General features: G+C 49.3%; 1 protein-coding gene across 6 annotated transcripts in view; it reads left to right on the top strand.

Moving 5' to 3' along the window:
• Nucleotides 1–25,894, top strand: part of ARID3B (AT-rich interaction domain 3B) — a 33,482-nt gene extending 7,588 nt beyond the window's left edge. For 2 of the 6 annotated variants that reach the window (XM_030496648.1, XM_030496649.1), the window contains exons 3-8: nucleotides 4,337–4,408; nucleotides 5,954–6,026; nucleotides 16,781–16,964; nucleotides 17,924–18,183; nucleotides 18,752–19,009; nucleotides 21,249–22,090. In XM_030496648.1, coding sequence (XP_030352508.1) covers nucleotides 4,337–4,408; nucleotides 5,954–6,026; nucleotides 16,781–16,964; nucleotides 17,924–18,183; nucleotides 18,752–19,009; nucleotides 21,249–21,544 — 1,143 coding nt within the window. In that variant the 3' untranslated portion in view covers nucleotides 21,545–22,090. Of the gene's footprint in view, nucleotides 1–4,336; nucleotides 4,409–5,953; nucleotides 6,027–16,780; nucleotides 16,965–17,923; nucleotides 18,184–18,751; nucleotides 19,010–20,689 lie in introns of all 6 variants that reach the window. The other 4 variants (XM_030496651.1, XM_030496652.1, XM_030496650.1 and 1 more) reach the window with 4 other exon arrangements.
• Nucleotides 25,895–26,051: the final 157 nt, after the last annotated feature.

Raw genomic sequence — 26,051 nt, 5'->3', positions numbered from 1 at the left:
GAGCCCAACTTTTCCTTAAGGATAAGGAAGCAAAGAACTATGTTGGTGCTGCGCTCCCTAGGCCTTAATAAATAAAGGCAATTAATCTGTTAACTTCAATCCAGGCTTTTTCTTTCCTTCCCCATCCTCCCTGCAATTCCTGCAATCACTCCAATGTTTTCCAAAGCAGGCTTTGAAGCTTGCAGCTATTGAATTGAGCTGTTATTAGTCAGACTGAGAAGGGTTTATTCCAGTTCCAGCAGGGCTTGTGCACGCAGTAATTATAACTTGGTTCTCCATGCTTGAGAACTTGCAGGTCAGGGCTGTAGTCCTGATCTTATCAGTGGTTTGTAGTACAACAGTTTTCTTTCTAATAGCATCTGTTTCACTTCCTAAGGCTTAACTCAACCCACAAAAGGAATTTCGGGGGATTCTCTGATAATCCTGAAATTGCTGCCCCTCTACCTTTTCATCGACTCGCTGCTTTCAGTTAACCCATGGGGCAGGGGAGGGGCTTTCTTTTGCATTGCACCGTTTAGCCTTGGCTCTAGGTGGGTATTTCAGCAGCTTTCTAGCCTAAAAGCTCTGTCAAAACTGCAGGTCTGCAGTAAGGAGGTGCAGAATGATGCTGAGTTTCACACCAGAAGGTTTTTTCCCCGTTTCTTTTACATAGAATCGCAGAATGGTTTGGGTTGGAAAGGACCTTAAGATCATCTAGTTCAACCCCCCTGCCCTGGGCAGGGATGCCTCACACTAGACCATGCATGTTAAAGCTTTAGTGGGTTCTCTGCAGTTCAGTTTCCCATTTGAACACAACTTGGTAGTCTGGGGAAACCTCAGTGGGCTTTAGCTGAGCCCCTCTCAAACAGCTGGATCAAACTGGGGTGCGGGAGAAGGGAATGACCTGGAAAAGGAGTATTTCCAGTTCCTCATCAAGCTCCCTGTTTGCACACTAACTGCAGCTTGTGCAGGCAGAACTGGAGAAGGAGATGTTGAGCTGTTGTTCTGTTTGCTTTAATACTTTCTGTTGAGCACTGGGGTTTGATTAGTTCCCTCATCTCTGGGAGGGGCAGACATGTGAGATGGGAACATTAGAGAGGGGCTGAGGCTGCTTGTTTGTAAGGGTTTTGTCCTCAAAAGAATGGGCTGGGCAAAGGAGGAAAGTGTTTGTCCTCCCCTTTTCTTGTCTGCTTGGCAACTCAGGGTTAACTCTGCCTTTTGAATGTGGGATTGGAAACCAAAATTGCTCTGGACATCTGAGCTTCCCTCTAATAAGATATTCCAGGTGGTGAGGGAGTAATCCTAAAATAGGTCCAGATATAATTGCTTCTGAAGCCAGGCCTGCAGCCTCTCGGGCAGGGGGAGCCCTTGGGGGCTGCGATGGAGGTGTCTGCAGGGGGAAGGCTCCCTGGTGCTGGCGGTGGCTTGTGGAGGTGGCCAGCCCTTCCCAGCACCTCTGCCTTCTCGCTCAGGCTTTGCACTGGGGGCTTCTCCCACCTTCTTCTGCAAGCAAGCAGATGAATTCCTGCCTGTGGTAATGCAGAGGCTGTTTGTCAAACATCAGCAAATTCCCCTGATGCAAACAGGCAGAGGGAGAAGCAGGACTCTCCCCGGAGAATGACCTGCTTCTCTCAACACTGTTTTTTCCTTCCTGCTACTATTGCCTGACTTCTACAAAGGTCTTTTAATGACTTGTGAGGATATATTGATTTCTCAGGTTCATGCTGTTCATACAGAGGAGGGCTTCTCAGCATAGGGTAACTTTGTTTTCCTAGGAGGAATGGAAAGGAAGCTTGATACCAAAGCTCCTGCTGAGCTCTCTGGCTGTGCAAAATGTAGTTTATTCTGCATGTGGAGCATCTCTTGCTTCAGGAGCTGCTTCAGGAGCTTTGTGGGGCTCTTTACTGATTTACCCCTTGCAGTTGTGCTCAAGTCACTGTTCTGACCGCTGCCAATGTTTGATACCTTCCCTTGGAAGCTTGTCACGGACCCAAAGGTTTTGGTGAGCAGAATGGTCCCTCAAGATCAAAGCTGAGCCTGGGAAAGTGCCTGTAGTGCTTGTACTCTGTCCTCTGAATAAATAAGGCTTTATTCCCAGCTGCTGAGCTGACATTTCGTGCTAGCCCGAGACTCTGCGAACTCAGCCACCCAAACCAAACCTGTGCTCTGTCCTCACGCCTCCAGCTTGTGCTGGTTGACACCGAGGTGCATGAGGAGCCCTCTCCTTATCTCCTCTGATAGCTTAACATGGGGAGAGGTAACTGGCTTTAAACCTTTCCAGCTACTGCAGGAGGAAAGGCTAATGCTGGCTGCTGGCTCTCACCTCGGATCACTCCGTGTCATGCCAGGTTCTATCCATCTCTGCCAGTTTTCTGGACATATGGTGAAACACTGATGGCTTCAGCAAGCTTTAAGCTCCTTTTCACTAGTGGGATGTGGGGGAGCATTACTTCTGTGCCCTCAAGCATCTTAGGGTGTATTATGGGAAGTAGGTTGTATATATTCTGCTTATTCTCTGTATCAAACCTTAATCTTGTCATTCTTTTCCAATTACCCCTCGTCTTCACATCGAACAAGTAAAATAACTTCTCAAGAGTCTTTAATCCCATGGAAAGTTTTGTTCCTTGACGTTTTAGCAAGTTCAAACCCACTGGCAGTAAAGAATTGTCTCCTTTAAGCCTTCTTCTTCCTGTCCCTTCCTCAAATGTAGCGGAATAAGCTCTCAGCATGACCAAAGTTCCCAATGAAAGCAAGTGTTTTGCTTCCTGGAGCACCCAGTTTAACACCAGAAGCAGTTTTGCCCTCTGGATTTATAACCAAACACCCACTTGGGAAGAAATTGGCTCAGCTGCCTCCAAATCACTGTGCTTTGGAGTGTGTAAAGTTGAGGATGGGAAATACCTGCTGCCTTCTGAGGTGACCGTCTCTTGTTCTAACTGGTCACATAGGTTTGTTGATCCCAGTTAACAGGCAGTAGGGGTTTAGGAGCAGCTGGATGTTACCATAATTAGCAAAACCCCTGTGTTTTTAATCTCTGCTAGCAAAGGACACCCAGATGAATCCTCCTGTGAACAAAACCGGGCTTCAGATCCCTTCCTAGAGAGGGCTGGGAATTGATGTGCTGTAATAAACAGCTGACATAACAGAAGTGGCAATAATCCCCCATTAAATATCTTTCAGTTGATGGCGCTCACTGGATAATTGACTTTCCAGCAGGAATTACTGGCTCAAACTAAATCAGCAGGCATTAGGGCAGCTCACTGCAGTGGTGTTTAAAGGGGGAAGTGTAGCTTTGCCTGGCCTTGGCGAGAGCTATTCATCTTTCTAATTCAATGGACGTGTCACAACCAGATGACTCCAAGATTTCAGCTATTGGACCACCTCTCTAATTCACATGCTGCCTTTTCTGGTGCTGAAACCTCTTGCTATCTATCCTCAGCGCTTTCCTGTGCTAGGATGCTGTATGTTTGTCAGGACAGGGTAATAAAAGGTACTGTGCTGGGGGGATTTGGCTCTTCTCTTTCCTTGAGTGGCTCTGGAGCACTTCGTGAAGTTTATGGTTTAAAGATGCTTCAATGTGTCTCAGGATCATTCATCTGGTCTGTGCCATAGTGCCAGAGGCTGCCCCTTCTGGTGATCATTTCAGGCTGATGATTTACCAAGTGGAATAGGCCCAACTAGAGTAATCCCTTTAATGCCTGAGAAGAATGAACCTTAATCCAGCAAAGCTGAGCTTTCCATTTCTATGAGGACAATCCACAGCCAGCAGCTTCCAGGAGTAAAGGTCCTGGGTGGGCAAGAAGCTTTCCCAGGGGGTTTATCTCCCTCTTCTGGTTTTGTAGGCAAGCTGGGGAGGACAGAAGGGCATTTCCAAGTGTGGTGAGGGATGCTTGAGTAACACCTGCACCTTTCCTAGGGGCTCTGGGATGAGCACTTGGTAAAAGGATGGACACAGAGAGCACCTCTTTAGGTGTTGAACCTCATTGCAGCAGAGCACCTCTTACAGGGTTTAGCAGATTGAGGACTTTCCTCTGGAATGGCTTTTCCTGGTGCCAAGACAACTTCTTGGTGACACAATCCTGTGGGGAAAAACTTAGAGCTGAAAAGCTTCCCCTACCTTCAGTAGCTGCCTGGAAGGTGGAATGCCGCTTCCCTCTTGGGCTGAGTGTCAGGATTGCAGGGAAGTGTGCTGTGCCACATGCACCCATGTCCCCTGTCTTTCTAGGGATCTTGGTCTAAGCCAGCAGCTGCTTTTGCATGTGTGTTTGCCCCAAAAATGCCTGTTTGGAAGCTTTCAGACCTGTCTGCAAAGCCTTTCCATGCAGATCCTTTCAGCCTGTTGTTTCTCTTTCCCTAGAACGGCAGCGTGACCTGGAGCGATGAAGGTGATGGATGCAGAGGAAGAGAAATCTCCCGAGACTTTGCCAAGGTCAGTGGGATCCTGGGATTTGGGGGGGGGGTTTCCTCTAATCTGTGCCAGGGGGTCACTGTGGAGCCCTCACTATTCCTCTGTAGTGAATTTGTAAGCAAACTGCTTTGTCCCACCTACAAACCTGCTATTTTGGGGCTATTTTGTTGCCTTTGCTCACTGGAATACAGTCAAAACTAAGACTTAATAACCTGACTTTGGGCATTTATGATGTTAATCAATACTTTTTCCAGCTGAGACAAGGGTATTTTGTTTCTTGAACCTGTTTAGCACTGTGGTCATGGATTTGAATGTGGCAGCTGTGTGTCACATCAGCCAGAGGAATTCATTTGAAACCAAGCTGGCTCTTTCTGAAAGGGGGCAGCTAATTGCTCTGCAAATACACTGTTGTGTTCTCTTCCCAGAGCTGGGATGTGAGAAAGCACAGAGCTTCACAGGAAATGAGCCCAAAAAGCCCCTCTTCTTCTGCACTGCATGAATACCAAGTAGCTAGCAGCACCTACAGAAAGGTTGGAATATGTATTTCCCAGGGAATCTTTGCTTTTCCATTAAGCTGCTCCACAAGAGGAGCTGCAAGCAGCAAATCATTCCCTGGAGTGATGCAGGATTCTTCCTCAATGCAAACAAGAGAAGGAATTGAATTCTTCATGTAGAGAATTGTCTTCTCTCTTGTCAGCTGTCCTGTATCTCAGTGAGAGATGGACTTGAGCCCTCTCAGCCTGTCACTTTGTGGCCTCACAGGATTCTTGGTAGGTGAGAATTGGATCTTGCTGGGGAAGAGGCAGTTGTGAGATGACACTCATGCTTTTCCCTTCTGAAAAGCAGTAGCTAATGCTAACACACAGTGCCTCTCCTTTGGAATAGCTGCCTAGGGAACTTTAAGTGCTTGGGTGGTTAAACCTTTGGTAAAATGATTTCTGCAGCTGATTTCCAGGCTGGTTTCTGCTAGTTTTAAAGGCTTTGGGACTTATTTTAGAGGAGTCTTCTTCCTGCCAGGCATTAGTAGTTACAGGAAAGCTCAATCCTTTCCTCTTCTCCTTCAAGGGATCAGTTTGTCACTTAGGTGACAATCCCTAAAGGAGGGAATCCTAAGGCTAGGAGAAGCTGCAGAGAGCTTAACCCATCTGGTGCCTCAGGGGTGCAGACACTAAGCTGCCCTGAACCACTGTCACCTTCCATCGGGTTGTCTCATCTTTGTCAAACTCACCTTAATACTTTCTCTCCCCTTTGCTTTCAGGTGGTTTCAAACCCTGCTCTGTAGCAGTGCTGTTAACTGGGTCGAATCCTGTTCCCTTTGGGGCACTGGTCTCTGCTGTGCCTGGATGAGTTACTGAGGGGCTGAGCAAGGCAACCAGTAACAAGGGTCCTTTAACTGTTGCAGCAGCCTTGGCCACCAAAGTGCTCAGGAATCCTTCCTTGTTTTGCCTGGCTTGCTTTCACCTTCCAGTGCAATCACCAGATCACCATTGGAAAAAGCTGATTATTACTACTTGATTTTTGTGTCTCATTGTGGCTTGTGCCTTCATCTTTATTTCCCCCCCACAGCTCTATGAACTGGATAGTGACCCTGAACGGAAAGAGTTCCTGGATGACCTCTTCATCTTTATGCAGAAGAGGGGTGAGTGAGCACTTGTTTGAACTTGGTGGGGTACAGTGGGGCAAAGGGGTGCTGCTGCCTGTGACTTCTTCCCTTCTGAGCTTGAAAGAACACATCCAAGCCTTGAACTTGCAGATCAGGTGGAAGAGCAGTGGTAAGACTTGAGATCTTTGCCTTGGGAGATAAGGAGCGTGGTAGGAAAGAACCTGCCTTGTAACTTAATTTCACAGATGCTATTTCTTTATCCTCCTACCTAATACTCGGGTTGTCCATGCAGTGAAGAGACCAAGAAGCTTGGTTCCTCAAGGAACCCAGTACCATCAGGAATTCTCTGGTCTCCCCTTCATGTGCTATGATCACACATCTTCTCGTGTTTGATTTCAATGGCATGTGGAAGCTGAGTGTGAATGCCTTCACAGCCTGCATAGAGTAGCAGCATGCAATCTGGGGACTGGGAAAACAGACACCAAGCCACATTTTCCTGTCGATTGACAATGTGTCAGCTTTCTGTTCAGTAATTTTGTGTGACTGAGTGAGGAAGGGCCCAGTTTCTCACATTCCTCCCTGTGGTGTCAGTAACTTGCATCTCTCCTGGCTGCAGGAGTGGTGACGCATGTGTGAAGGAGCTCAGCTGGGATGCCACGAGTCTTTGTCCCCTAGTTATGAAAGCTCAGTCCCCTCATTGCAAACTAGTCATAATAAACATGTACATAGATGTGCTATTGTATAAAATATACATCTCTGAACATCTGTGGTAGATCCTTCGTGGTGCTCTCCTCCTTTTTACCGCTCCAGGCCAGACACTCTTCAACAAAGACAGAAAGCATTAAATTGTGCTGTAGACCTTTTCGTTGTTCCCCAAAAGTCTGCTGAATGGAGGTGTGAAGAGCAGATGTATAAAGGACCCTTTCCATCCTCATGGCATGATGCTTTCAGAGTGTGCTGGAGCAAACAAGCCCAGTCATGCTTATTTGGAAGTGGGGTTGCCTTAGTGTCACCAGTATTGTCCCCTGAGAGTAATAAAGCATAAAGCTGCACCATCTCAGTCTTATCTATTTGAAGGTGATCCTGTTGCTGCACTGGAGCTAGAGTCTTATTTCCAGTTGGCTTTTGAGCCCTGCATCTTCAGATGCATCCTGCTCTGTGGAGGACTAGATCACAAGCAGAGGGAAGGAGATCCAAAATGCAGCTATTCCAATTGCTCTTCGTGCCCGTTTTCCCTGGCATGACCTGGGTGAGCTTTCCCTCTCCTGCAGTTTGAGGTTGTGCTGCCCAAGTCAGGTAAAGAGAGCTGGGGTTTTGGCTTTTGTGTGCAGAGGCATAACCAGGCTTGATTAGTTTACCTGCCAACGTTAACCTGAGCTCACATGTTCATGTAGGGGCTTGGATGACTGACAGACAAGACAATCATCTGCAGGGTGTGATTGGCAGCAATAGAAACCTCCAGCTACCCAGAGAGAAATCTGCTTCATACTTCACTGTCTCCTTCCTATTCCCTTTCAATTATTCATAACTGACACGTTGCCCATGCAGGGGCTGAGCGGGTCACCAGCTGCTTGCTGGAGGAGTTGAGCTTTTAATCATCTGGGCATTTTCAAGTGTGTTTGTTTGCTGGAGACTCCCTTGTTTTCTTGCTTGCTGGAAGGACTGAAACTGAAATCTAAGGGCCCAGGACCCATGGGGGAGAGATGCTGTGAACTGGATAGTCCTCTGCCAAAGGGGCTGGAAAGGTTTGGCCCTCACTGTCCAATAATGGCTCCAGCTCTAGCCTGGGCACTTGGCAAACTGCTCCTGCCTCAGCATCCTCAGTGGCAGGCAGAGCAAACCCAGCCTCCATGCTGGGAAAGTGGCTGAATTGCAGAGTATGGATAATTATGGGCTTGCTGTATATTTGGGTCCTCCCAAAAACAACAGGCAGGAGGACTCTGAGGAGCTAAATATCTTTGGGTTGGTAGAACTGACCAGCATATGTTGAGCTAAAGGAGGCAGCTTCTCTTCTGTCATGAATGTGAGCTGCTGTGTCTTGCTGCAGAGGAAATCTGACTTGGCCTGTTTCTTCAGCAGCTGTACTGCACCTGAGAGCAAAGTGCTGTGTTTCTTAGCTACTACGTGTGAAGAGCTGGTTCATTTGCACCTCGTTTCTGAAGGGACTGGAAAGCAGCTCTGCTAATAAACATTGCTGGTGTAAAGATGGGGCTTTTGCTGTTGTCCAGGAGGAGCCCCCCTTGCTTGGGGCTGATGGATTTGGGGCACAGATTGCTAACTGCTGCTGCACCAAAGAAGCCTGATGTGAAAGATAAATGCCACATTTCACAGGAGCTACTGAGTAGCTGGAGGGATGAAAAGGTTTGGTGGTTGGTGCTGCTGTTAGGAATGTACCTCGAAATGTGAAGCCATGAAACAGGCTTAATGCAGATCAAATGTGCAGGTCTCATCTGCCTCTGAGCACAGCAGGTTGTCCCTGAATGACCACAGCTGCAAGTGATAAAATGGCCCTTCAGTGGCAATAATGATGGAAGAGGGAGATGAGAGGAAAGCTGTAACTCTTCCTTTGTTGGATGTTTTATTCCTTGTATGTGTTTAGGTGAATGGGTCCCACCATGGCTGTGATTGAAGGGGCAGATGGGGCGAGGAGGGAAGAGCAGTTAATGTGCAGGACTAGCTTTGAACCAGGCCTGTAACAGGACTGACCTGATGCAGCTTGGCAGGGACAATGCTAACTTGCTGTATTACCACTTCCACCTCCCCTTTTCCCAGCTTTTCCTCAGTCTCAGCCCAAAAGTTGTCTTTCCTTGGACTGAGTGGGGATAAAAAGCTTCAGCAGTGGCTTCCCTCCGTCTTCATTGCTGATGTGGGGGCTTGTGACAGGTTGAGCCTTGATGGCTTGAGGTCTGGGTTCTCCAAAGCTGTATTCTTAACCCCCTGCTGCATGAGGAGCTGCTCTCTGAGCAAGTTTGTGGTTCAGGCTATAGCAAAGGGCACGGGCTGAGGCTTCTCTGCTGGTGCCCTGTGAGGGGGTTGCATTGCAGGCACAGAGGCTGGGTTTGTTCTGCCTGCCCCTGAGGATGCTGCTGCAGGCGGGAGCAGTTTGCCCAGGCTGGAGCTGCATCCATTACAGTAACTCAGGATAATCTTGTGTTTCCCCCATCTTTTGTGTTACTAAAGAACTGTATAACAGAAATGTATGTACCCAGATGGGCAGGTTCATTTACTGAGCTCAGATTTGGTGTCAGAGATAACCTTGCATCCCTTTTCAGGGAATTGAGCTGATTGTATCCCACTAGTGCTGGTTGGGAGAGCACTGGAGTAGTGGGGACTGTTTGATCCCCTGGAAGGATCAGCAGTGTTCATGCAAGACATTCCTCTTGAGGAAAGGGTTGATGGGGAAGGGATCCAAGTGCGTGCTATGGTGTGTTAGGAAAGGCTGCCTTCCAGGGGAAGCTGTTTTGTTCATTTGAAGTACTGCCTTTGTGAAGACCTCATAAAATGTCTCCAATTGTACAGCTCTCCTAATTCTGGTCAAGGTTTCTGCGTGACCTTGGTTTTCCCAGATGGCTTGACCATTCTGGGGCTTTATGTGTATATACATAGAAGGGGCTTTGTAAGTCTGAGCGTGTGGTTTTAATGTTTTCCTGCTGCTGGATGCTCTGTCTGCACGTTTTGATGGGGAAATACAACAAATCCAGGGTATTGACAAAAGCATTTACTGATGGATTCTTTTATCTATGAGCCAAGTGGTGTTTATGAAATGGTTGGTCAGGGAATACACTTCATTCTTGTACTGATTCCATTTTGCTGGGTTGTTCTTTTGATCCTCTGGGGGTCTTTTTGAATCTGAATTAAGCAATGTAGCTCTTGAAATGAAACATCAATAGACATAAATTCTCAGCATCCTTTGCTCGTGCTACCTGCTTAATGCTGAGCCACAGCAAATGCTTCCCTGAATAGCAGCTGTTGTTCTGCGGTGGAAAAGTCTCACTTCAGGCCATCTTCTGGATGGTCCCCATCAATGAGGCAAAGTCCTTTTCCCCATCAGAGCCTTGGGTTTGTACACTGCTACATCTCTGCCTCCTGCACCTCCTTTAAAGAGCCTCTTCTTTGGTCAGCTGTGCCTAGATTCAGGAAAATGGTGACTAGTGTCTTGTGCAAATGGTGAGCAGTGAGAATTAGTGAAATATTGTAGGGTGTTCCCTTTATATTGTTAGAAAGAAAGGCTTTTCCTGAAGTTGTAGGGGGAAGTGGCACTCTGCTTCACATTCCTCTGTGTTCTTTAAGTGGTTTGAGCCTTTCAGAGCAGGGAACAGAGAACTCCATGGACTGAAACACTTCTAAGGGATGCAGGATAAAACCATGTGCAAAGCGAAGTGCTTAGGATCTCTGAACAGCTTCAGTCCAGCTCCGTTGGGGATGCCTGGTCCTGGACCTGAGGTAGGACTCTCTGCAGCATCCAGAAAACTCTTGCGGGGAATCTCTTGCTCATCAACCATAGGTGCCAAAGGCTAAAAGTCTCCACTAGCTGCATAAGTTGGTGTTCTGGGGGAGTTTACTTGGGCTGGTTTGCAAACTGCAGTAACTCAGAAGGAGTTATCAGCAGGTCCTTCCCATAAAACCCAAACTTCCTCCCCCTTCTGTTTGTCAGCCGTCAAAACATTCATTGCAGACTTGAGGCATGAGCTTTTTTTTTCCTCTAATTTGAAAAAAGCTTGGAAATTTCCCTTATTTTCAGGGAAAATACCAAGTTTGATTCAAATAATGACTATCCCTTGGCTTTAAACAACTGAAAACTAGTGTTTTAGAGTGAATATTACTTTAGCTCCAAAGAGAAAGCATATTGGAAGCTGCAGTTGTAATGGGAAAATACTATTAGAGGTTGCCTTGGTTCTGGCTTCCAGGAGATTTGGTTTAAGTTTAGCCAGCACAAAGGGTGTTTGAGCAGCTGAAATGTGTTGTTATGAACTGGGCTGGCACTGGACAAGGTACACGAATTGGAAAGGGTTGGGGGGTGTTGCTTTGCATGAACCTTTCTGTATTCATCTGATACCTGCCTGCTGCAGGGATTGCCAGCTGAGGACCTCTGAATCCCAGGTGCTCCTTCCCACCTATACAGAATGATGGACTCAAAGGGGGGTTTTCCTCACTTAAATTGTCCCATTTTCTCCAGCATCTCGAAGACTGGATGTTTGTCTCTCAAATCCTGGTGTTCTCCAGCTCTTTCTTTATATCAGCACTTCCTCTTTGGGTGTTCTTGGACGTACATTTGTGGGCCAGGTGTTCTTCCCTTACATCTTAACAGCCTTCAAGCAGTGAAATTAGCTCAACGCTGGAAGAGCTGACCCTGTAGATATCCAGGTGGATGGAAGAGGTGGAACCATTTGGCATGAAGATGCTCCAGTTGTTGCTTGTGAGATGAGATGATGGGCACATCTCATTTCTGTGCCTTGCTTCTGTATTTGTCCCGTCTTTGCCTAGAGAAGAGTCTATCTGGTTCAGAGGCCATAGGTATGGAAACCCACCTGCAGCTGTTGGCAGTTCCACATCTGCAGAAGAAGTTCATAATAGCAAATCCATTGGGCTGGGCTGTGTCAGAGGCAGCCAAACAGTTGTAGTTGGGTTGGAAATCTCTGTGGGATGTCTGGTTTGGGGATGGAGAAGAACCCACTTGGGAAGGTCAGTGTGGCTGGAGCCTTGGCTAACACGAGAGGGGTGATGCCTGCGCGGCTGCCTCTGGTTCAGCAGCTGAAATCTGATCGGGGGCTGCTGTCAGCCTCATTTATCGAGGAGGGAAGCAGCAACTGATGGTGTTTCAAGGGGTGCAGATAAGAAGTGGGCCTCCTGTCAAATAGAGCATGATTAATTACCTTCTAGCCCGGCTCCCGCTTTGATAGGAGTGTCTAATGATCTGCAGGCTTGCGGATCAGGTGGTGACATTCCTGTTGGGAGGTGAGGATGCCTGCTGGGGAAGTGCCATGCGTTAGGGAGAGATTACATCAGCTGTGGCACCACAAGGAGGAAGAGGGAAGAAGTGGTTTCCCTTCTGGAGACCTTTGCTTTTTACTTTACCATCAAGTCAACCCAACAGCTAAAGCTGGGGTGGCCAAAGAGGCGGCTCTGCATGAAGCCAGCCAGGATCTGTGCTTGGAGAGGAACTGAAGCACACCAGCAGCTGAGATAGTGCAGGGTTCAAGTTGAATTGCTTGCATTTGAACTGTATTTTACCTCCGTCAAGGCTAGGAGAGTGGGGAGAGCATTCCTACCACATAATTACACTGTCTCCCTTCAAAGAAACATGAAGATCTCTTCAAGAGTTGGTTCAAATACATTTTCAATCACTGTGGCCTTCCCCAGGCTCCTGGGGAAAAGCTGTTCCTTTTGGCTGGCTGATAATTGCTTCTCTTCTGAACATATTTGGAGTGAAAGGTAGAAAGAGCAGCTCTTCCCTTACCTGTGCAGGTTGTGGTTTCAAAATGCTCCCTCTCTGCATATTTTTCACTCCAGAGCGTCCTTTTATTGCAATGCGAATGTGGCTCTGCAGAATAAATGTTTGGAATTCTCACCTCCTTTGTTCCTTACTAAAAAATGGCCATTTCTGAAAGTAAATTGGATATAAGAGGGAGAAAAAAAAAGGAGGTGATTGAAAAAGTACTGCTCCAGGCTGGGTATAATTAACTGCTCTTTGTCTCGAGTGCAGGACAAGTCATGGCTTAGGCTGCTTGATGTGGGGAACTCCCTGCAGTGGGCATGGCTCAGCATGAGGGGAGCAGAGCACAGAGTGGCCCTTGCAGGGGACTTGCATTTTCATTTTCATCCATCATCTTCTGTAATTTGGCTAAGAACAGTCTGAGGGGCAGGTTTTGTTTAACAGCAGTTTACACCTTCAGATTTAGACCTCGCTCTGAAGTCTGGCTTTGATAGGATGAAGAGGAGGAAGAAAACCCAACTTTGGCAGCGTGCTTGAGTGGATGAAGAAGACCTTGGTCCAAAGCTTAGTTCCCTTTCAAGCAATGGGAAGCTGAGTCCCAGCCCTGAGCCAGTGGCTGGGGAGCAGAACCTGTGTGATGGCTCAGCCAGTGCTCCTGGTTCATTGCCAAGGGATGTAGAAACAGTCCTTAGAGATTGGCTGAGCCTTACAGCTTCCTCAGGCCCTTCTTAAACAGCTCTTGAAGGAGGAAAATCAAACAGTTGCTCCTCTCCAGTGCAGAGGACATGGGGGACATTCAAGCCTATCCCTAGAAGCCTTCTGTTAACATCTGTCTGAAACAAGAGGCTCTTGAATGGGGTGAAACAGCTTGGCAGAGGGGGCTGCTTATTCCCTGGAAGGACAGGGATGTTTGTAGCTACAGTCAGGCTTCCTCCAGGAAAATGCCTTACTCCAGAATCTGCTGTTGTAGTTAGAGCTGTCTTTCCCTTTGGAAAACTGGGAGCCCACGGGCAGTGGGATGCTTCTTCCTTCTCCTTCCAGACTTTCCCTGCCCTGGAGTTTGGCTTCCTGAGGTCTCCCATGCTCAATCATCCCTTTTCCAGTGGAAACAGACTCTTTGTGACCCCCTTTGGCTGATTCCTTATAGGAATGGCCTGTACTTATGTAGCTGGGTTGTACTGAAGGAAGAGACCAGGAAAACTAGGAGAGGATCCAGTCATCTTCCTGACCCTCTTCCTGAGCAAGGCTTTAGGTCTTTGCAAGCACAGCAAGTACAGCATTTGAGAGCCGGCAGAATAGAGAGACTTGGAAGTACAGTAAAATGAGTTTGCCATCAAAAGGCAACAAGTCTTATGCTGTGCCCCCGGCTGCTGACCTTTCCCTCTGGAATTCTCCCCTCTGACCTCCACATCATTAATCCTGATGCTGCCAGATGACAGTAATCCATCATGGCCCCTGACAAGCCTTGCAGCCGCCTGTGAAAGGATCCGCTCGGCTTCAGCATCCAATCCTCCCATGATACTCGTTTTTCAGCCTTTCCTGTTGGAGCACTGGGGGTTTCCAATAAAGACTTTATCGCTTTGCCTTTCCTCAGCCAGGGATTGGGGGTGGAGAAGGGAAGGGGAGCAGCTTTCCTGTGCTCCCCCACTCTTTAACACTCAGATCCTATGAAACAAGGACATTTCCACCTTGCTCTGTAAAGTACCAGATCCAAAACCCAGCTCAGGGGGATACTACTTGGTGTGGTACTATGAGAAAACAGGAGGAAAATTATTCCAGCTCCTTGCTCAAGTGGTAGAGGGATGGAAGTAGTTTGCTCCCTGTTGTAAAGTTTCTCAGCCTGCACAAAGAAATTTTATGGGCTTGGGGGGGAGCTCTAAGGTTTTAGCTTAGTTTATAAAGCTACTAATGAAATTTCGGGGCACTTTGGTCTGGGGGGCTTGTTTAAAAGCAAGCTTCAGGAAGGGAAGGTGTCAAAGGGGTAATGTGAGGTGGGGAGGGCAGAGCTGATTGCTGTTCCTGCTCCAGCTACGAGCAGAAACACATTTAAGCCTTTATTTCCCATCGGTGTAGATAATGCTTGTGCCTTTCACAGGAGTATTTGGACAAACATCCTCGTGTACCTTTTCAACTGCTGAGACGGGAGAATCTAGAGAAGAGTAAAACTGCATTTAGGAGAAACGCAGGGTATTACAAAGCAGATTATTTCCTTACAGTTCTGTATTAGCAGCTTTTTAGCCTGAGGAGCCTTAGCCGTGACCCTTCCCTTTCACTCTCCATCTGGTCACTGTCCAAGGAGAGCTGGATGAAAAGTCCCTTCTGAGCAAGTTAATGCTATTCCCTCAATTGAATTGGGGAGAAGTGGGTGGCTTGGAGCAGCGCGGGGCTGCCGGAGGAGGCAGGGAGAGGGTCTTGATCCTGCCCGGTGGAGCAAGGTGCCGCTTGGGACACCCCAGCTTTCCGTGCTGCTGGTGGGAATGCCGAGCTGGCAAGGAAGGGCCATTTTAGGGTGGGAAAACCCACCCCTGGCTCTTCCGAGAGGCCTCGGAGGGAAGCGTTTCCCTGCTCTTCCCTCGTGGTGCCTGGGTGTGACTCTGGTTACGGGGCTCAGCTGATGAATGATAACTCCAGGCTGGTAACACGATCACTCCCAGCCCTCGGCAGGGCTGCGATGATGCTCTCAGTGTGCTCCTGCAATAACACACCGAGACAAAATGGTGGCTGAGGGAAAACCGAGGGTTATTCCCTTTGGGAAGGACTGGCTCTGGAATGGCACGGCTGGGAGAGCTGCAGGGAGTTGGGAATCATAGAGTCATAGGATGGTTTGGGTTGGAAAGGACCTTAAAGCTCATCCAGTTCCAACGTCTCTTTCTCAGTTCTTGGAGGGAACTGTCATCTCTGAAATGCGGGAAGAGGATCTGATGCACTTTGTGGACTTTTGTTGTGGACAAGGAAGGGGTTGTTTAGACAAGGAAAAGAGGATATGAAAGATATAAAATGATAGCGTGCAAATCAAGCCCCATCAGGTTGTGCTTAATGTTTGCTTACAGCCTAAGAGTTTGTAACTAGGTGAAATTGAAGGCAGCCCTTTGGAAGCTGGAAAAGTTTCCTTTTCCTAGCCAGCATCCCGTTAACCGGTGGGAATTGGTACTGTGAGCTAATGCATAACAGGCTTCAAAAAGAAAGGAGAAGGGGGGGAAAAATTACACTTCCATGTGTAATGAGGACATCTGCAGAGCCGAGCTGAACTCCTTTTCACTCACCAGAATAAACCCCATTTATAAGGGCCATAAACTGCTCTGCTTCGGGGCATTAACCGAGCCGCTGGCTGCTGAGCGGTGGCAGAAGTCTCCCCTGTGGGTTGGGGATTCCATAATTGTCCATTACGGCGCTTCCCAGGCTTTCCTGTGAAGGCTGGTGCTGAGCATTGTGGTAGGCAGGATACTGACCTCAGATGGACGGCTCTTTGATCCAGGACAGTGTTTCCTATGCAGAGGAAAAGGTTTGCTACATCAGCAGTTTTTCCCCCTCTTCCTCTCCTTGCCTAAATCTCATTCGTTTGACCTTGTCAAACCCTGCACGCTTTCTCACTTGAAGGTGCTGCTAAAAGGGCCCTCTCAGCTTAAAAATCAGGTTTTCTTACCTCTCTTAATCCACAAGATGACAAAATTGAACCACAAGGATAAAGTTATCTCCCTCTCTGCCCTGTTTATCCTCACAGGGATAGAGCAGGGCCTTGTTCTGGACTCTAAAACGTGCTTGGATGTCTGGTGCTTCTCCCTGCATCCGCTATGTGTGATGCTCCCTTACCCTGCTCATGTGCTCACCTCCACCATCCCATGATTGCTCCAGCTTTCTCACAACGAACTACTGCTCCAGGGTTATGCCATGGTACACATCTGGGTACAGGATAACAAATCCTGGGAATTGAGGGAGTTGAATCCCAGCATATGAGTAGCTGTTCAGCCCCTTCCTGAGCCTGAGCAATGCAGATTTGTATCTGAGATTGCCCTGGGAGCTCATAAAACACGATTCCTCTGTGCTGCTCCCTCACCCCCAGGATTGAATAGTCCCCACTTCCCCTCTTTCTATTTTAGAAGTTGCTCTTAGCTGCAGCTTATTATTTGTCCGATAATTGCTTTTGCCTACAGGAAAGGATTTGTCATGGAAAGGACGTGCCATGTAGCTACACTTCTCTGGTTCATTTACTCACCCATCAAGAGGCCTCAAGTCAGGCTACAAATAGAGTCGCCTCAATTTCCTATTAGGAAGAAGATCGATAGCTCCAACCTGCTGCTTTTCTTGGCCTCATTTTCTCTCTTGACTCCGTGTTTCCTTCCCCGCTGTTTCCCTGCAGGAACTCCCATCAATCGGATCCCCATCATGGCAAAGCAGATCCTGGATCTCTACATGCTCTATAAGCTGGTGACTGAGAAAGGAGGGCTGGTGGAAATCATCAACAAGAAGATCTGGCGAGAGATCACCAAAGGCCTTAATTTGCCCACGTCCATCACCAGCGCCGCCTTCACGCTTCGAACCCAGTGAGTCCTGAAGGTCCAACAGCACGGATGTGAACACCCGGTGGGGATTGGGGAGGGCAGAGCAGGGACTGGGCTGGAGGTGTTAAAGGTTAAACTCTACCCTGTGCCTTCCCTGCCTCCTATGAGCTTAATCTCCTCAGGGCAAGGAGGGTCTTGCTGTGTCTCTGAAGAGAGCACTGACACAGCGAGGAGGGAAGGAAGAGAGGCCTCCTGAGCTGTAGGCATCAAGTATGAACTTGATCATTTGATGTCTGTTATCACTACTGCGGTGTGGAAACTTGGATTTAGCACCTATTTACTGTGGGGATTGCTTTCTGACCTGCAGTACCTCATATTGAGGAGGCAAGAAAGTAGAATAAGCAGAGGAAGAAGAATGGTGAAAGTAAACCCACTGTAAAAGCAACGGGGCGAAGCTGTGCTTTAGTGACTCGAGCATGGAAGGCTGGGCTTTGGGAATCCACCCCAGTTCTAGTGCAAACTCTGCTTTCTTGGAAGTTTTTAGAGCCTCTGTTGCCATTCCTACAGCCTCTGGTACAAACAGGCTGTTCTCCAAATGTGTGTGCTGGAATTTGGTGAGAGCAGTGAGGTTTGGTGCTGGCCACTACAAATGACAAGGGAAATTCCTCAAACTTCCCTCCTTGCATTAAATGTTCTGGTCCAAGACCTTAATTCTTGTAATTTCAGATGGTATCTCAGTCGTAAAGGAATTCTGGATGATTCTTTTCCGCCCTTGTGGCTGTAGTAGTTTGTAAGTAGGTGCTTTCCTATAGACATTGAGTAAACTCAAAGTTTCTTTGAGCTGTGCTCCGCACCCAGCCTGCTCAATCCTTATCAAACCAAGCACAGCAGTGGTCATGCTGTGCACACAAAGACTCCAGATCTGCCGAGGACCTCAGTCTGAAAGCCTTCCTGAATAATTCCATGTCCTATTGAGTTCCCCTGTGCTCCCCTCTCCCCAGGTACATGAAGTACCTCTATGCCTACGAATGTGAGAAGAAATCCCTCAGTTCTCCTGCTGAGCTTCAGGCTGCAATCGATGGCAACCGGCGGGAAGGCAGGCGGCCCAGCTACAGCTCCTCTCTGTTCAGCTACTCACCCACCACCACGGGGCCTCCTTCCCTCCTGTCTCCCCCTAAGATCCGCTTCCCCATCATCGGCGTGGCGCCGGGCAGCGGGACCAGCAACCCTCGGGTGTCTCCAGCAGCGGCTGTCAGGAAAGGTCAGTGGTTTCCACTGGTTAAAAGGTGCAGGTCCTGGAACATGGTTGTTTCTCGCTTTGTCCACCCCAAATGACTTTGGACTTGAGAATAGTGGGGCTTGGATGGCTCCGGGTTTGTCTGTGTTTAAACCTGGCTTTAGGAAGGGCTGTAGGAGGGACTAAGGCAGACTGTGGAAGTTGGGGCTGTTCAGCCTGGAGAAGAGAAGCTGCATGGAGATCTCATAGCAGCCTTCCAATATCTGAAGGGGGCTCTAGGGTGCTGGAGAGGGACTCTTCATCAGGGACTGGAGTGATAGGACAAGGGGTGATGGGTTCAAACTGAAACAGGGGAAGTTCAGGTTAGATATAAGGCAGAAGCTCTTCCCTGTGAGGGTGCTGAGGCGCTGGCACAGGGTGCCCAGAGAAGCTGTGGCTGCCCCATCCCTGGCAGTGTTCAAGGCCAGGTTGGACACAGGGGCTTGGAGCAACCTGCTCTAGTGGAAGGTGTCCCTGCGCATGGCAGGGGGTTGGAACTGGGCGATCTTAAGGTCCTTTCCAACCCAAACCAGTCTGTGATTCCCTTTCCTAGGGGACGGCGTGCCCTTGACTGTGTCTATGCCAAATCGTATTGCTGTGCCAGTGACCTTGGCTAGCCAGCAGGCAACTGTGGCAGCAAGAACAGCCACCCTGGAGCAGCTGAGGGAGAGGCTGGAGTCGGGAGAGCCTCCGGAGAAGAAGGTGTCCCGGATGAGCGAGGAGGAGCAGCGGCTCGTGCAGCAGGCTCTTCAGCGCAACCTCTTCAGCGTGGCGCGGCAGATCCCCATGAAGATCAAAATCAATGGCAAGGGTAAGCAGCACTTCTGCCACACAAAAGGCCGTTGCAGGCTGCAACAGGGAGGGAACTGCTCCTGATCCTGGATGCCAGACACCTCTTTTACACACAGGTTTGGTTATCTCTGGGGGTACCAGGCAGAGGTCACTGTCAAGGAGCTGTTAAAATGGAGCATGATAACTGCAAAGCTTTAGGTTTTACTTATCAATGTATAATCCAGCATCATCTGAATCCAGCCTGGATGCAGAAGCACCCTAGCTTCAGAAAGCTCTGCATCTAAGCTGATAAACCCCACTTGAACCACACCACAAGACCATTACTCTGAGTTTATGACCTCCTGTGCTGAGTGTAGTGAGATTGCTGCAGGACTAAAGCTGTTACGTCTCCACAGGATTTGGATGTGTGACATGGGTTAGTCGTGGTCTGGGCAGTGCTGGAGTAATAGTTGGGCTTGATGATCATAAAGGTCTTTTCCAACCTCATTGATTCTATGATTCTATGACCAGTTTCAGCTGATGCTAGCTCAGTTGTCCTTGCAGTGCTCTGTTTTGTGCTGTAAGGATGCTCCTTCCTTCATGGGAAGCACATGGGTGAGCTGAAATTGCTTTGGGCCACGCTTCTGACCCCCTCATGTTTAATACCTTGTGCATATGTCAGGTCCAAGAACATGGCTTAATCTAGCCACAGGCAGCCCTGATTCTGCAGTCAGTACAGGGGCTTTGGAGGGGAAGCCCATCATGTGCCAGATGCTCAGCTCTCACCTGAGCCTCTCACCAGCATTATGCTGCAGGGAATGATTTTCTCTCCTTTCCTGGTCAGCAACCCTTTGAATTGATGATGGAGGTACCAGTTTTCTCTGTGTGGGTAGCAGGATATCCACCTTTTAGGAATCCTTTGTCAGGTGTGATGAGGAGGCCACAAAACCTGTGTATCTGCAGGGGGCCCAGTGGCTTTTAGCAAGTCAGGGGATTGCTACCAACATCTGCTGCAGCCCTCCACAGCCTGCAGGCAGAGAACTCCTGGCAAGGCTGGGTTAGAAGGTCACCTATAAGCAGCATTCATGGCCTGGGAAATGCACTCCTGAAATGCTTTGGAGAAGGGGAGTCGCCCTGTAAAGGTCACGTTGTCAGGATCAATACTCTCAGATGGTGGCTTCAAAAGCAGATTAAGTGCCCTGGCTCCTTTACCTGTCCCCGGGGCTGCACTTCACTGCACAGGCAAAGCCTCCACAACTGTCAGGCCCAGCAGCTGCTTCCTCCAAACCTTTTGATCCATTCAAATTAAAGGTCTCAGCCCCACTATTAATTGTATATTTGGATGTAGGCACAAGGCCAGGCAAGTTTGGCATGGCTTAGAAGAAAGGGAAGGGTTCTCCTCGAGGTCTTTGCCTAGCAATGCTGGTAAATGCTGTATAGAGACACTTTGCCAGCAGTATATACAGCAAAGGGTCAAGGCAGGTTCCTCATGGAAGCAGCAGCAGGTTGCTGTGGAGTTAAATGGGATTGGGAATTCACATCAGTTTGACAGTCACCTCAATTTCACATTCACATCCAAACAAAGAGTGAAACCAGTGAGAACAAGGGAATTCAAATGTGATCAAGTGATGTTCATTCCCTCTCATCTCACTTTGTTTTTGTTCTCTCCCCCCTGAACTTCCTACGTCAAAATGCTGGGAATGATTTTTAGTCTCTACAGGCTGAGCCCTCAGGATTCAATGAGTCTCTTCCCACCTTGGTTAGCTGCTTATGGGCAAGTCTGACCTTCCCAATGACAACATAAAACCAGCACTGTGTTTGGGGAGGTGCTTTGGAGCCTGTCACAGTTTAGAAAGGGCTCTCCAGGGATGCAGAAAACTCACATAGCCACTGCAAGGGCAGGAAAGCAGAGCATTCCCGGCTTCCAGACCTTGGCACTGTGGTTATTCCCCTCCCTCCAGTGGCCGCTAGAGCTGCTGCAGCCTGAGCCCTGCACTGGGGCTCCACACAGCCACCATGCAGCTGATCCATCCAACCTTCTCTCCTGTGCTGGCAGCTTCTTTGGAAAGGGATGTTAATTTGGCTTCCAGCCTCTGAGTCAGGGAGAGATTTGTGAATGCCAACAGGCTCAGTTCACACCGAAACATGTAAACACCTTTGGAATACTTTGTGTGGAGAGAGGAGACACCAGGAGGGTTGTGTCCACCTTTGATCGTCTCTGGGGAGTGCAGGGAACAGGGCAGCTACTCTCTAACTCCGCACCTCTTCCTTCCTGAAAGAAGACAAAGCAGACTCGGCGGCAGCAGCGGCGCTGAACTTGGCACCTAATGGCATTGGGAGCATCAACATGTCGGTGGAGATCAACGGCACAACTTACGCTGGTGAGAAAGAACGTGGTCAGAGCCAGGCTGGTGGCACAGGGAGCGGGTGGCGTGGTCCCGGGGCTGGCCTTTGCCAAAGTACAACAGGCACAACCTGCCCAGCTTGGAGAGCTCAGCAAGCGGTGGTTTCTCTTGCCTTTGGTCCTAGGGATGAATGCCCTTTCCAGCTGGTGGTGGTTGTGTTAAACATCTAAAGGAAGGGATGTGTGTAGATGTGTTCATAGGAAGGAGTATTATCCTTCTCCTGAGGAGTGGCTTTACTCAGGTTTACCTCACGCATCTCTGGGAAGTGGGAATTGCCCCCCCCGTGCTCTGCTCAAGGCATTTCACTTCTGCGGGTCACGTAGGTGACAGAGCCGAGGCAGGAGGCCTGGTGCTGCAGCACGGTCCAAGCTGCTTCTCCTCCAAAGCTGTTGAAGCCATTTGAGATCTTTGCCTTCTGTAAGCACAAGGCCACCAGAGCAAGTCCCAGGGGATCCCTCCCTATATCCTGGTGGCCACTGATGCCACAGGCCTGCTCGGTTTTGCGCTGAGCCTCTCTGTTGGGCTCTTTGGGGTTGGATAGATGCCCTTTGCGCTGTCTCCTCTCCACCTCAGCCATGCCACCCCTTAGTCCCACTAACCCTTCCCTTCTCTCTGCCTTGCAGGGGTGCTCTTTGCCCAGAAGCCCGTCGTCCACCTCATTGCCGGCTCCAGCACCCAAAGCTCCTGCAGCAGCAGCAGCAGCTCCCACTGCTCTCCCAGCCCTACCTCATCGCGGGGAACCCCCGGCGCAGAGCCCTCCACCAGCTGGTCTCTCTGATGGAAGGGCCCAACCTGCTGTCTCTCACACTGGCCTCCAGCTTCCTCCCTGCTCTCCCCAGGGAGCGAGCCAGGAAGGAGTCGCACAGATTTACCTCATCTCAAGGAACCTGGTTTTGGGCTTGGCCAACGGCAAGATGATGATGATGATGCTGCTGCTGCTGAAACCTTTCCATGCCAGCAAGTTTTTCTTCATCGTCTGTTTGTCCAGCCTTTATTCTTTGTTCTCCCCTTTCTCTCCTCCCTTTTGCTTTTTGTTTTCTTCCTCCTCCTCCTCCTCCCAGGGTTTGCTGTGTTCCTGTTGGGGGGTGGGACATGGAGGGGAGGGGGGGGGCATGCCTGGCGTTTTCCAATCAGGGATCATCTCTAGGAGCTGCGGGATGGGTGAGAGATGGCCTAGACATCACCAGGGCAGGTGGAAAGAGCTGGAGATGGGGCAGGGAAACTTGGTTCTCCTCGAACCAGCAGCCACCAGGACTCTTCCCACAAAACAACTCCACGTATTGACAATCCTGAGACCCCATCCTCCCATGGCTTGTGCTGCAGAAGGCTTTTGCCTCCTCACTTTTCCTCTTCAGGCTCTGCTGTGGTCTGATGTTCATATGTTGAACACGTGCTTTTGGCTTAGGAGCCTCCTTTCCCTTCTCTAAGGCCTTGGCAAGAGGGGCAGGACCTCACTTTTGACCCATAGACACATTAAAAACCATTCCATCAGCAGCTTCATCCTCCTGGCTGGTGCTGGCCTCATCACTCCTGTTGCCTTCAGGCTTTCAGCCAAGTTTTAAATGCCCTTCACCTTGTCTGTGTCTCCCCTTGAGGAACTCATCCCACTGACATTCACCCTGAACTGCTTGTGGCTTGGTGTTTTGATCCTCTGCCCCCTTGACACCACCTTAGCTTGATGGAGGCTTCCCAGGGTGACTTCCTTCTCATGAGGTGTCTTTCAATAGCCCCTGGAAGAAGCTCTCCACATCTGGCCACCAAGACAACAGAGGGTGATACATAGATGTAATTCAGCAGGCCTGTGGGGTGTGTGCAGGTGTCGTGGTGAACATCACACACATCATCTTGTTGAAGCCCAGTCCCCTTCAAATTGCACATGAGCAAAAAGAAAGCAGCTCAGGTGAGTTGAGACCTTTTGCTCTGCGGGGTGGAAGCAGAGGAAAGGAAATCAAGCCCTTCCTTGCCCTTGTTCCCCTCAAACCTCCAGCTGACAGCAGGCAGAGGCTGGCCCTGGCTCTCCTTAATGACTCCATGAGCTCAGGTGGTCTCATCCTGTCCCTCTTCTTCTTTGGCCTTTCCCCAGCCTGGAGATGGGGTCCAAGCACGGTCCTGCCCTGGTGACGTCCTTCCCATCCTCCAGACCCGAGTCAGGTTTTGTTGAGCAGATGAAATACCTCAGATATGTACTTGTTGTTGGGGGTTTTTGTTTGTTTGTTTTGGGGTTGGTTGGTTTTTAACCTCTTCAGGAAGTATTGGCATATCTTATCGCTTGTTTTTTATATGTGGTTTTGCTGACGTTGTGTTTTATTGTTTATTTTTAACTCTTATCACCAAAGACAAAGTTTGGCAAACAAAAAGGCTGAGCAAAGGAGCAGTGGCTTCCCCAGCCCTCAGCCAGCGGGGGACAAGGTGAGCAGCATTGCCCCAGGACACGTGCATGGCACAGGAGGACAGGTAGAAGAAGCAGGCAGGAGCAACCCCTTACTTAAAGGAGCTGCCCTTCATGTTGGACACGAGGGTGTCTCCAAGCTCCAGCATCTGTGCTTGCCATTAGCAGAGATGCTCAGGGCAGCTTGGAGGTGCCAGCTCTGCTTTAGCTGATGCATTAAGTGACACAGACACGGTTTCTGGCCCCTGGAAGCACAGCTCAGTCTTGCAGTGCTGCAGCCAACCACCACTTTATCCCACATAGACCTACTTGTGTCTGCACCACAAGACTAAGCCACGCTGGGGAGAAGCCCTGTGCTCCCAGGCTGTCCTGCTCCCAGAAGCTCTTTGTTTTATACTACTGAAAAGCCACGGCTTTACAAAGCACAGAGCCAGATACCACCCCAGGAAAGGCCCTGTCAGCGGCAGGAGGATTGGGCTTAAAAATATACATAGATATAAATGAATAATCCTTCAAACTCTCAAATGCCAGCTTCTCCTTTGTAATCCCCCAGCACTCCTTGGCTGTGCTGCTGCTGCTCTGGCCTCGAGTGCTCGTGCTAAGGCTTGTGTAAGCCATGGGCAGCACCTCCTAGTTGCAAGAGGCTCTTACATGCTCTAGGTGGTTAGTTGAGATACTAGGGGTTGATTTATCCAGCTGCCTGCCATCCCGTGGGCTTGAGGGGAGGAGGAAGAGGAGGATGCACGTGTCCTGAGAGAGATGCTGCTCCCAAATATCCCAATTCTCAGCTGGGCACGGGGAGGCCAAGCTGCTCGCGGGCTGTGGGGCAGTCGCTTGGCAGATCCCACAGGCTCCCACCACGTTTCCTCCTCGGGGAGGATTTTCCAGCCTCTGGGGCTCATTCAGATTGTTGGGTTTTTCCCTTTTTTATTTGGTTTTGGTTTTTATTTGGGGGTGGGGTTTCCTCTGAGTGGGACCGGGGCACTTTTTGCTTTTCCTTATGCTTTCTTCTCTGGTCCTGGGGAGCAGAGGTTTAGTAATGGGTGGTTTTGCTTATGTATCACATGCTAACATTGTGTGTTCTTGCACAGAAAGGCACTCGAATCACTGAACTGCTCAAACAGCTTTGACACTACTAGAGTATTAATGTTTATAAGCTTTACACAACTAGACTGGAACTAGACAGGGACTAACAGATTGTTTTGTATCCAATTCAGGGAAAGAAGCAAGTCGGGATGCGTAACAGATACCTCAGTAAAAAATAAGCTGCGACAATAAACTGGTCCTTCCTCAGCACACGGTGAGGAGGACGGACCACTCAGACTGTGAAGAGTAACCCTTCCCCTAAGCCCGGCTTTGACACTGGCTTAACCCTTGTTTTGCTGAGCTCCAGATCTACTGAGGTGCTGGGCTTTGGGGCCAGGGTTACGGAACCCAGCAGCAGGGATGGGGCAGAGGAGCTAGGGAATGCTGAGTGAGGATGGGGGATCCCTCCTTGCCCCAGCTCCCCTTCATTTCACTCGCCCGTGTTCGATTGTAGAGTTCTCAGGGTTTTGATACTGCAGGTAGGACTGTTCCTCGGGTGAAGTGTGTGGCTGAAGGCTCTCCTCAACTCCAGACCAGCCACGGTTTTGCAGTGAGCAGCCAAAAATCATACACCAAAACTCAGAAAGCCCCCACCTTGCTTCCACGCAGCCTTCGATGCTCCTGCTGCGGGGGGGGAGAGTCACCAGTTGGGTTCAATGTCCAACACAAAAACCACAGAACCAAACCTGCTTCTCCTCCTCTGGCAGATCCCAGTGTCAGGTTGAGCTGGGAAAGGGGGAAGAGGCGCGAGGGGGAGGCTGCTCTGCTCCCAAAGTGAATGTGAACGCCCTCACGCCTGTGTGCGTGCTCCATAGGGATTCACATCGGAACACCAGTTCTCCAAGCAGCTGCAGCAGCCTTGCTACTAGTTTTCTTACCTATTTAAAAAGAAAAGAAGATAACTAAATAAAGATGTGATAGCCTAGGCGGTGGATAAATACCTCAACGTCTCCTTCCAACAAGTGTCTGTATATGTTGTTGTTGGGTTTTTTCTATCTTACAGGTTATCTGAATGTTTATATTCCAATAAACTTCTACCTCTTCACACGCTGCCCCTGCATGTCTCCTTTGTCCCGGGGTGCCTCACTGGGATGGGATTTGAGCATGGCCCAGCCCCTTTCTTCATCCTCTTCCTGGTGGGCTGGAGGAGGCCTGTGTCCTTGCAGGGCTTCCTGCTCCCGGGTTGGACCTTTGCAAGGAGA

Source organism: Strigops habroptila, chromosome 9 (assembly GCF_004027225.2).
Source record: "Strigops habroptila isolate Jane chromosome 9, bStrHab1.2.pri, whole genome shotgun sequence".
In the NCBI taxonomy this organism is placed as follows: domain Eukaryota; kingdom Metazoa; phylum Chordata; class Aves; order Psittaciformes; family Psittacidae; genus Strigops; species Strigops habroptila.
This window is presented reverse-complemented; position numbering and strand designations above follow the sequence as displayed.